Source organism: Micropterus salmoides, unplaced genomic scaffold (genome assembly GCF_014851395.1).
Source record: "Micropterus salmoides isolate LMB-PRFRI ecotype aquatic unplaced genomic scaffold, ASM1485139v1 Ms_hic_scaffold_4507, whole genome shotgun sequence".
In the NCBI taxonomy this organism is placed as follows: Eukaryota; Metazoa; Chordata; class Actinopteri; order Centrarchiformes; family Centrarchidae; genus Micropterus; species Micropterus salmoides.
In genome coordinates this window covers 575-12,525 of record NW_024043937.1, presented here as the reverse complement: position 1 = coordinate 12,525, position 11,951 = coordinate 575, and the positions used below count along the sequence as shown (strand labels likewise).

At 40.6% G+C, this 11,951-nt stretch overlaps 2 protein-coding genes across 2 annotated transcripts; one reads left to right on the top strand and one right to left on the bottom strand.

Moving 5' to 3' along the window:
- Positions 1 to 250: 250 nt before the first annotated feature.
- On the top strand, positions 251 to 7,488 carry LOC119887935 (pyruvate dehydrogenase (acetyl-transferring) kinase isozyme 3, mitochondrial-like). Its single transcript, XM_038698463.1, has 11 exons — positions 251 to 417; positions 537 to 608; positions 1,042 to 1,226; positions 1,325 to 1,414; positions 2,535 to 2,612; positions 2,856 to 2,932; positions 3,051 to 3,152; positions 3,258 to 3,365; positions 3,509 to 3,622; positions 4,738 to 4,858; positions 6,827 to 7,488. The coding sequence occupies exons 1-11, from the start codon at positions 308 to 310 to the stop codon at positions 6,859 to 6,861; spliced, it is 1,092 nt and encodes a 363-aa protein (XP_038554391.1). The 5' UTR covers positions 251 to 307; the 3' UTR covers positions 6,862 to 7,488.
- An 898-nt stretch (positions 7,489 to 8,386) lies between these two features.
- LOC119887934 (choline-phosphate cytidylyltransferase B-like) lies at positions 8,387 to 11,727 on the bottom strand. Its single transcript, XM_038698462.1, is given in 7 exon segments — positions 8,387 to 9,380; positions 9,382 to 9,501; positions 9,702 to 9,890; positions 10,264 to 10,406; positions 10,509 to 10,587; positions 11,288 to 11,439; positions 11,589 to 11,727. Coding segments are annotated over 7 exon segments (924 nt in total). The 3' UTR covers positions 8,387 to 9,278.
- Between the last annotated feature and the right edge of the window lie 224 nt (positions 11,728 to 11,951).

Genomic DNA, 11,951 nt, shown 5'->3' with positions numbered 1-11,951 from the left:
CCAAACTTTGTCACTGGGTGAACCTTTGTCAGGAATGTTTTAAGCTTGATAACACTTCCATGTTGGCTTTATTGCATCAGTTTTGGAAGGGTTTGTCATGCCTAAGAGATCCGGCGGGTTTTTTTTCTCCCTGAAAGTGTTGCCTTGTGATACGTAAGTTTTCACATGACAACAACAATACAATCCTGAGTAAATCCTGAATCTCTTGGCAGAAAAAGTTGCAATGAGTGAAAACTATAGTGGTTTGACAAATACTTCATCATTTTCCCTTTCAGGCAGGGACAATGCTTGTGAGAAAACATCCTATATGTTCCTGCGTAAGGAGCTGCCGGTGCGCCTGGCCAACACCATGAGGGAGGTCAATCTCCTACCTGATAACCTGCTCAGCCAACCCTCCGTCAGACTGGTGCAGAAATGGTGAGACATTTCTTGAGAAAGACGCTTTAATATGGCGGCTTGGCGATAAGGATTACAATAGTCGTATTATTAAGAAGCGTGTGTGAAATCTGCCTTTTGACCTCTGTGTGCTTTATAAGGTATATGCAGAGCTTTGTGGAGCTGCTTGATTATGAGAACAGAAAGCCAGAGGACCGTCACGTACTCAATGAGTGAGTAAATGTTGCCTTAATTAATGATTCATAAATGCAAGTACAGTATATGCAAAGTAATAGCTTTGCCAGGCACCCTGACAGCTGCTGTATACAGGCTTTCTGCCTCTCTTCCACTGCACACATACATCACTGCTGACCTTACAGGTGACTGTGTATTTATACTATAACAACGCCTGCATGATAAATGGCCACACATGACTGATAAACACAAACACGAATTTGGATAAAGCTGTGTGTTCAGAGAATGCAAGAACTGTTCAGCTCAGTGGAAGTGAAATAACGTTGATACTTTTACTCTTTTACTCTTACTTTTTTAACCTTCAAAAAAGCGGTTTAAATAATTTTTGATGTGTGTCCATGAGATTTTCTAAGCAACAACCTCACTGACGATCTCAAAATTATTTGTTTTCTTCCGTGCTCCCATTTTTAGTTTCCTGGAGCTCTTGATTGAGATCCGTAACCGTCACAACGACGTGGTTCCCACCATGGCCCAGGGAGTCATAGAGTACAAGGAGAAGTTTGGCTTTGACCCCTTTATCAGCAGCAACATCCAGTATTTCCTCGACCGCTTCTACACCAACCGCATCTCTTTCCGGATGCTTATCAACCAGCACAGTGAGTCTCCAAAGCCGAATTCTGTTTTATTTGGATCACGAGTAAACCATCTGTCCTGTCTGTGCAGCTAACTTTCACTTCTGTTTCTTATTGTACAGCTCTCCTGTTTGGTAACGACATCAACCCGGCCCATCCAAAACACATAGGCAGTATTGATCCCACCTGCAGTGTGGCTGAAGTCGTCAGTGGTGAGTTAAAGAAGGTCATATATGAATATCATCAGTTAATACGGTCGTTACAGTTTACATCCATATAACTGTTTTTAGAGCGCTATAAAAGAGGTGTTTGCTTCTGATCCCCAAACTTGAGACCTCTATTACTATCTTTCCAATCCAGTGACACTCTCACACCCTTTGTCCTTGCAACTTGTTTATTGTAGAATGAAATCGTGTGTGTGTGTGTGTGTGTGTGTGTGTGTGTGTGTGTGTGTGTGTGTGTGTGTGTGTGTGTGTGTGTGTGTGTGTGTGTGTGTGTGTGTGTGTGTGTGTGTGTGTGTGTGTGTGTGTGTGTGTGTGTGTGTGTGTGTGTGTGTGTGTGTGTGTGTGGTAACTGTAAAGACAATAAACAAATTATGAAAACATATGAAATTTTAGACATCTAACATAGTAATGAATAAAAGCAATATAATATGAGATAAACAAGTACCAATAATGACATATGAGGATGAAATGAACAAAGATGTATAACTTCTGAGGAGAAAGCATAACCTAAATAAGGGAGCTTCAATGTTTTACACACTTGGACTGAAAAGGCTCTGTTGCATAGGCTTACTAATGACACACAGACTAGGTAATTTTATGATGATCCCTTACTGACCTGTCAGCGCTCACAGTACTAATTAACAGGAGGGAAACGTCCGAGGCACTTAATTGCTGAAATGTCATTGGTCCAGGGTGACATGAGGGCCGCATGCACAGCGCCACAGCCTGCGCATGCATGTTAGGTGGTGTAGTCTATGGGCCGAGTGGGTGACCTTCTGAACAAGCCCTGTACTGTATTATCTATATGTGGGAATATTTTGTTATTTATGGGATTTTTTTTTTTGTACTATGTTGCAAATATTTGCATAATTCTTACAGTGAACAGAGTTAAAACACACCAGCAACTCTCAGCAGTGACACAAATCAAACAGAACCCCAAGTTCATCTGCGCTAAACGGCCTGTTTACAAAATGATAGTTCTTAAAGAATTCCGGCAGCGTGGATCCAAAGCTGCACTCTTGGTGACCCAGCGAGGAATCCGGATACAAACAATGCGCATGTTTTGCTTCTTCTGCCCTGACTCGCGTTGTTTTCCCCCTCCTATCAGATGCCTATGACACGGCCAAAATGCTGTGTGAGAAGTACTACTTGGCTGCTCCTGAGCTCAAGATTGAAGAGTTCAACAGTAAGACATTGTTTTGCTTTTGCACAATAATCCTTCCATGCATGCATTTCTCCCTCTGATCTGTCACACAGCTGTAGTGAAACAGTGTAGTCTGCTAACAAGTGTATTTAGAGCTTGTGGGTGCAGATTTGGAGCCCACATTTAGTCCTTTAAGGATTACAATGTTCAGTATGTCATTAACTTCAAAAGAACCAGCTTTGTGTTTGTTTGTCTTCTCACACTCCTTTATTTCTTGTCTTCCAGTGAAGGCCCCTAAAAAGCCCATCCAGGCGGTGTATGTGCCCTCTCATCTGTTCCACATGCTGTTTGAGCTCTTCAAAGTGAGCTGCAAGAACCTAATTACTTTGGCGATCTTTAAATGTAATTAAAGTGTAATGTGGCTATAATTCTGTAAGCCTTGCGCTGAGCTGAAATAATGAACTCTGTGGGTGTTTGTAGAACTCAATGAGAGCCACAGTGGAGCTACATGAGAACAGTACAGAGGAATTACCACCAGTAAAGGCTAAGGTCACTCTAGGTAAAGAGGATCTATCCATAAAGGTAAAAAAACACACACACACCAGATCATTAGATAAATATTTGTGTTTTTTCTCTGTCTGTGTGACTGACTCTTTCGCTCCATCTCCCCCAACGATCTGTCCTCAGATCAGTGACAGAGGAGGAGGAGTCCCTTTGAGGAAGATAGACCGTCTGTTTAACTACATGTACTCCACTGCACCTACACCAAGCCTAGAGCCAGGAGCTGTCCCACTGGTACACACACACACACACACACACAAAATCAAATCAGTATTGACTTTGGTGACCATTTCAAACTTTTTTTTGGCCCATATAGTTGTTATATACGGCATGACACCTGGGAAATTAAATTCTGACCCTCTCCCTCCCCCATACAGGCTGGTTTTGGCTATGGTTTGCCGATTTCTAGGCTCTATGCCCGATACTTCCAGGGGGATCTGAAACTCTACTCCATGGAGGGCGTGGGCACCGATGCAGTCATCTATCTGAAGGTAAAGTGAGCTCGCCAAATGTGGAGCATGTTTAATGGTTCTCCTGTCTCCTGAAGACATGATACTCAGCTAAGTTGAGTTTAAAAAGAGTAGTTACATTTGGGGGATACACATTCACCTTTTGCAAGAGTTAGATGAGAAGATTGATACATACCAATCTCAAATTTGAAATAATATGCTATAGCCAGAAGACGCTTAGCTCAGCATAAAGGCTGGAAGTAGGGGGTAGCAACTAGCCAACCGTCTTCCAAAATATATTCATGAATATAATGTAGGTCTGGGCAATAAAACAATAATGACAATTATTGCAATATAATTTTCCTCATTAACAATATAACAAATGTTTGATTTAATTAATTTGAATCACAAACTAATTAGCACTTAATTCTTCTATTAACATATTTCATTTCTTGAGGAAAAGGGACCGAAAAAAAAATTACTAATCATAATCGTTTTGATTGCCGTTTGATTGAAAGATTTTATCAGAATGGTTTGGAATGTTCTGCCTCAGTTTTGTGAAGCGATCCACTGTTTGGCATGTTCTGACCAAGAAGGAAAAAAATTTGGCTTCTTCAATTTTCACTCAGGAGCAAAAATCATCCTTTAAACTTGAAAGAAATAATGATTTGACATTTATTGTGATAATTATCAATATCGAATGGTATGAAATGTTTTTATCTTGATAACAGTTTGGCCATATCGCCCAGCCCTAGTGTAATGTCATGAATATTCATGTGGATGTCTAGGGAATCTAAGTTACTACTTAATGTTAGTTACTTCAGACTCTTAAACCTCTGTTCAGATTGTCTGTCTGGAGAAATATCACATAATGAAAACAACTCAATGCTGCTGCATTGAAAGACATCAGCATAATTTTCTAAAATCAGTTACTACATCCACACAACCACTTAACATAAAGACTGCAAACAAGGGGGAAGCAGCTAGCCTGGCTCTGTCAAAATGTCTACTAAAAAGATCAAATGTTATCTTTAGCGCCATCTAAGTTTTGGCAAGAAAACAAATTGTCAAATTTCACAAACATCAAACTATTCCTACAAACATGAATGTTAACGTGAGTTCTTGTTGGCTCATGTGTTTTGCTCCTCCATTTAAAGGCCCTGTCCAGTGAGTCCTTCGAGCGCCTGCCTGTCTTCAACAAGTCAGCGTGGCGGCATTACAAGACTACCCCAGAAGCAGACGACTGGAGCAACCCCAGCAAAGAGCCACGTGATGCCAGCAAGTCCAATTACAAAGCCAACAGATAACTCTGCTTGACCCGCTAGCACGGCCCTCTGCCGGGAGCTGAAATGCCCGCACAGCATGAAACATGAAATGTTACCCTCGGGTAAACGCTTGGTTTAGGATCAGACTTGCTTTTACATTCCAGTGGTTAAAGGTTTGGAGAAGATGAATGACCTTGACTTAAATCTGCACCCAGTGGCAATGACATTCATCAGCGTAGCTTTCATTGCCGTGGCTGTCCGAGTTTAAAATGAACCAAATTCTAGATCCCCACTGTCATTTAGTCAAAAGCTGACTTCATTTTCTCCTCCATCTGGCCATTACGTTCAGCTAAATGTCACTGCTCTCTGTGAACTCTGCCCCTGTCTCATGCAGTTTGAGGCTGGCTCGACTTTGCTGACTAGGCCACCACTCCCTGTGGCTGAATAAGCTGTGCACTGCAGATTGAGTGTCTTTCTCATCATCAGTGAAGGCTTGTATTCCGTTTCTCTCTCTTTCTCAAACACAAGCGGGAGTCGGTGATGGAGGGGAGAGTTGAGTTTCAGTGTAAATGGGATGAGATAGAGATTTCCTTCCTTTGGGAGACACTTTTAACTGAACGCACAATTAGGCCAGTGTGCCATTGGCATAGTAAAGACTTTTTTTTTGTTGCACTCTATTTAAGCCTGGGAAAATGAAAGAGAGGATTGCCTGTAGATGAAAGAAAATGATAACTCCATTGTAAAAATTGTAGGAGTACATCCTATTTTTAAGAGAAGTCAGGATTTTATTTTATGTCAAAGAGAGAAAGCCTTACTTATTTATAGCGTATTTTATGTTTGAAAAAAAAAATCTGCCTTGAAGGCTCTACTGGAACTCAAAGTTCAGTTATAATGGAAGAATGAAGACGTTTTTGCTGAGTATCCTGTTTATATTTTACTACTTCAGTCATAAAAGTTAGCTAAACACCCATCCACAGACCGCTGACCGGCATCACTGACCCTTATCAGACATGTCTGCTTGCAAGCCAGCTCTGCCCCGTCATTTAACAACTACTAAAGGACCAAATGAGCGTCTGTATGATGCTTACGAAGTGCGACCATGCCGGCTTTGACTGTCAAGTAGCTTCAACCACACCAACGTGATGTAATGAGAGGAAATGGACGTGCTGCACCTAACGAGGACATCATTAAACCCGCTTTCTACCCATCGTCTTGCCACAGTGGATGTACAACATGCTCACAGCTCGGACTTCTTAACCTAACAATGCTTCAACCAGTCAGCCTTGTCTCATTTGTGGTGTTACTAATCCTCAGTCTTCTGAATGGGTTTGAACAAAGCTTGTGTATTTTGAGAACGTGCTTTGGTTTTATTATCACGAGTGAAAAATGACACGAATTGAAGACACAGTTTAAATGCAGAATATAATTGATACCTGACAGGTTTGTAATTTATTTTATCCAGGAACAGAGTCTAAGAACTGCTTTTTCAGGCTTGTTTGCTTTTACTTTGGAACATGATTACTTCTGATGATCATTTAATGATACTTTTTCTTTGATTATTTTAAGTGTGTGGACAGTTCACTTCATTTTCTTTATTTAAACAATATGAAATCAAGCAGTGTTTGGAAAATCCTACAGGGAAAATGTGTTTAAAGGAGCCACTTATTTTGACACACATGGGACTTTGTTAGAGCACTTTACTAACTCTACACATTTATTTTCCTTTGAAATAACTACCATATAATCATTTCAGACCTCTATGAAAAAATTCTTTATAAAAGGAAGATTAATTATGATCAGGTGAGATCCCAGGGCAGCACTTGCACTCTCAAAGCCTTCTTAATAGCAATGTCACTTTTTGGAACTACTGAAAAGACCAAACTTTAATCAAACATGAACCAAACCTGGTGCCATTTGCTAGGGACTAGATGATTGGGTACTTCAATCATCTGAAATGACTTCCTTTTCTCATCTCCTTCAGCTCCATCTGATGTGAAAAGAAAGGAGTGTAGATGAAGAATTCAGAAAGGAAAGCTTCCTCGTCTCATTTCAGCCTCACTGTAAAATTTCATCACTGCCGTTGTCTTCGTAACCTGCCAGTCCTGCTGAGTGATGCTCGGTGACACACCTGCTGCAAAGGAAGTGCTGTGTTGTATACATGCGACAACAGTCCTCTTGGTTTGAAAGACCTCAGTTAACTCTTAAGGTGTGGTTTCCCTGCAAATCAGTCTTAGTCACATTTGACAAAACTCACACCTTTGTCAAAGTTCCAGTTGTGTGATTTAGAGGCCAGAGGATCTTTAATCTTCAGTAGCTGTCAACCTTTACTGTTAAAGACCGTCTCTGTACCTGTGGTATTTTAGAAAAGATTTGTCTACATAACTATTAATAATGTGTTTGCTGTATTTATTTGCAGCCAGTGTGGAGTGATAGCTCTGTTTTCCATCCCACTGTACCTCCACCTTAAACAGGTGTGTTTGTATGCATGAACTCCTCACTGTGGAGGTGGTCACGTAAATATATGCAATTAATGCAACATCAACATGTACCAAAAAAAAAAAAGTGATAGAGCAGTCGAATAATGTGTCCAGCTCACACTTTCAACCCTGACAATAAAGAAGAATTGCTGTTGTGTGTGATTTACACATTATGTAATTTGATGAGCAGGTGGAATGCACTTTAATTCAAATTCAGTTATAGATTTTTGATTTATTTACATATCAAGCCGTTTGTTCATTAAAATTTCAAAAATAAAAAAAGACACATTCCCAAAGTTTGTACATATAGTGCAGATTAACATGTAGTGCGTACAGGACAGTAAGGTCTCTACATTGCATTAGTATTTATTGTATTAGTGGTGGACGAGGGGTCTGCTGCTGCGGCCTGGCATGATCGAGCAGACCTGAGCGAAAAAAAATAAAACTTGTTACATACATTTCCAATAACGGCAAAGAAAACATTAGGGTGATGCTCCGGCTTTTGAGGACCTGACAGTTCACCTGGAGGGCTTCAATTGGTGTATATTTCAAGTATCATCAGAATCCTAGAAAAGGGCTTGATCTCCGAGTTTGCCGGGTTTGATTAACAGCTGACATCATATTCTAAAGAGCAAAAATGTCTGCTGAACACTGATAGATAAAACGTGGAAAACTGTCCAAAAAACAAACAAAATACATGGCTTTTAATGCTGAAAATCCACAAATGTTTCTACCAATCGATTACCGTGAGATGTGATATTTGTGTGGCCTACTGAATGAGTGTGGTGATGAAGGGTTTGTGTGTTTGTATGGCTTGTGACTACAAATTAGTGATTACATTTTCTCTCTACTGTAGGAGTGGTCTCAAAGACGGTTTACATTCAAGAAGCTAATACATGAAAGCTGTTCTCTGTCTCACCACAATCAAGTTTATTTTAGGACTATCTAACAGTCATTTTACAGATTAGGCGAGACTCAGATCTTGTTGCCATTTTCATTGCAAAACTCTTATTCTCACGTGAACTTAAAAACTAGGATTATATTGTTTGACTTCAAACAGCTGTACAGCTGAGGTGATGAAAACGTTTGTTTTCCATATTCAGTTGTATTTCAGTGCAGCTTTTTTTGCACCAATCATCATCAAGTTTAGGAACATACAGGGTGATATCCCCAAGGTTATGATTTTCTGTGGCTCTGTGGATTAGTTTGAATGTGGTAAAGTGGTAATAACTGTACCGGGCAATGCTGAATGTTATATTCTTTGCCAATCCTTTATGCAAAAATGATGCACTGTAGCACTGAAGTAGCACTGACTGTGTTTCACCTCTGCTAATCTAGGGCGTGCAGTGTCTTTTCTTTGTTTCCTAATTCTCTGATGAATTAATTTGGTTCCTGTCGATTCACACAACCTGTTAAACTAAATGTCACACACAATGATCTGTAACTTTGTGCCTATTCGCATCTTGTGGTCACTAGTTACAAGAAATCTTGGCATCTTAAAAAATAAGCTAATCTTAACAGAGTAAGACAAAAAAATTACATGATATTATGAGCAGGCTGTTGGACAGTCTCTATCAGCCCTGGACAATCCAAAGCAAATCCTCTTGAAAGATGCTGCAAGGCATTCTGGACCTTCTTATTTGACACTGTGTACGTAAATCCTCACCCTCGTCTTCCTTTGTCTTTCTTCTGTCTGCTTTGTTGCCCAGACAACAGAGACCGTGATGGCTTCATTGCTCCGCAGCGCAGAACTTCATTTCCCATGATCCCCGTCTGCCTCGTATATTAGCAACTTCCTTGAGGAGAATTGTTTAAGTATCCAGCCGGTGTTTGTAGGAGTACGTGTGTGTGTGTGTGTGTGTGTGTGTGTGTGTGTGTGTGTGTGTGTGTGAGCAGTTCTCAGGCAGTGTACTGTGAGTGAAGTGTGTGTTTACATGTATGTGTTTAACAGTACAGCTACTTCTCATCTTCGTCACCTTCACTCAAGCTGCTTATAAAGGCAGATGCTCCTTTGGGGAGGCTGGGGGAGAGGGCCGTGCGGTGTGCCAGCGGGCTGGGGTGATGGGGGTGAGGGAGAACGCAGCGGGGACAGTTCGCGGGGAGGACTGTTGCAGGGCGACTCTCGGGGAGACAGGGCGTAGGACAGCATTCGTCCACTGCGCTCCTGAAACACCTGTTTCTGTACAGGGTCAGAGGGGAGAGAAAGAGTGAACGTTAGTGCACAAAGGTCCACAGTCTTCTTATTCAAAATATCAGACAATGACTGATATTTCTTTTTGGTATTTGTATGAACAAAGTGATGATATGCAACTTCCACAGTCCACAGATGATGATGGTATTGATGACAACAGTTTTTCCCCTTATCAAAGAGTTACTTACCCAAGTCCCATCGGGTCCAAAAAGTTCCAAGAAGTTGCCGATAAACTCTCTGGATTTCTCTTCCCACTTTTGTATGAGGTCGTGGCTCTTCTCCTCCACGCGGTACACAAAATGTTTGCTCTTCTCCTCAACCGTGCGAACCTTCTCCTTCATTCGGTCCACTTGGTTCTGTAGCCGATACTTCTTCTCCTGAGGGGATTAAATGTTTTTACAAGTCTCACAATTGAACTGAAGATCCAGAACCTCAATCAGGAACTAATCATTGTAGCCTTATTCATTACCATCATAAGGGGAGTACAGCCAATTTTATGTAACCAGTTACAGTTAAAAGACACAATGTGCTGCATTTCATGATGAATCATGCCCAATTAAATGGATGATAACAAATATTCCGCATGTGATACATAAGGCACTCATCATTTCTTTATTTGAATCAGGGTAGAGAAACAAATGTTTGCCTTTGCCTAAGTGAACTAACATACCCTCTATTTTAGGGATATTTGTCAGGATGCTGTCAGCATTAAACCATTATGGAGACATGTAGAATTGATCATGCTCTTACATTGATGTAGCTAACGTTAAGCTCCTTGGCCGTGTAGCCGCGCTGGAGGTTGCGTCGGGCGTAGACATCATAGTCTCGGACAATCCTGGTAATTAAGTCAGATGTTGAGATTCCCTCTGTCCGTTGTGTAGGCACAAACATACCTGGTTTGCACACAAAAACACACAGAATTTGAAAACTGCCCACTGTTTATTTTGAGAGGAAGAGCAGAAAGTTATTTTATATGCCTGGCGTCACTCACTGACCTGCCTCCTTGATGTGTTTATAAACGTCCTCGCTTCCTGCTGAGGAGTATGGGATATCATCATGAGCCACAAAATCGATCTGAGAAACAATCAAAGGACATGTACTGTATGGAAGAAAACACTGTACTAGCAGACGGACATAAGGTAAAAAAAATAAAAAAAGACTCATATGAACATACATACTGAAATTAAATATCAAGTGTTTGAAGTGTCAAAAAGACCTTGATACATATTGACTAAGTGTCTTATCTTACCTCTAGGAGTCCTCAGTAAATTAAACATAAAAAGTTCTATCAAATTAAAAATAAGATGAATTAAATTAAAATCAATTTAAAAATGTAATATTAAATTAAATTATTCAAATAATAAATTAACTAAATTAGATCTATATATATACCTAGGCAGTATCTAGATATATATTATACAGACAGCTGAGAGCTTTCAAGTTTATCAGCACTGCAAACTGCATTTTTTTCAGTGTCCAATTGAGTTGTAAGCTGATTTAATTATTAATCATGATAAGAATCAAATGAGGCACATTGTGTCCAGATCTTAGTGATTTAGTGATTTAAGAGTCTTCTGGACTCTAACTTCTCTCAGACTTTTAGTGCTAAAATGTCTTATGAAGTTCTCTGGGGAGTCCTAAAAGTTGGTTTCTCTTAACTCAGTTAGGATCTACCTTTGGCCCTAGTGGGTTTTGTAATAACAGCTCCTGGATGCTACATGCACAGTTTAATGTAAGCAACCACACACACACACACACACACACACACACACACCTTGTGTTTCTCTAGGAACTCCGGTGTGAGAGTCCAGGGTGCGTCTCGCAAAATCTCGTCAACATAGCGACAGTGTCTCAGCGCTTCGTAACGTTCAATCTCAGTCATGACTGTGAAACCCTTGTACTTATGGGTCAGCTCATCACTGCACACTGTTCCAAGCGCATGGAAAGGAAACCCCATAAAACACAAAAGCATATAAATCATTATCAGACAAATCTATATGGCTTTGTGTGTGTACCCGTGTGTGTGTGTGTGTGTGTGTGTGTGTGTGTGTGTTATCTCAGTGGCTTTGTCTTACCTCCTACTATGAGGTAGGTGTTGGGAAAGAGGTTCTTCGCCTGCATGAGAGCACGAGCGTGTCCTGAGTGGAACAGGTCAAAGATGCCATCTGCGTAGACTCTGACTGGACGGTCCACTGAAAACACACAACAGCACATTTATCAAAAATAACTGCGGTGTCATAGTGGGAGTAAGGGCTGCAGCGTAAATGCAGCATACTTGTATTTAGACTCCATATTACATATGCCTGGACAGAAATAACAAAATCTTCTTTAAGGACGTTTTTAATTAATGAAAAATAAATGTAGGCCTATTAGTAAAATAATACAAATGTAGCCTGGAGTTGTTAGCCTCAAGCCTCATATTCACTTTACTTGTAGTC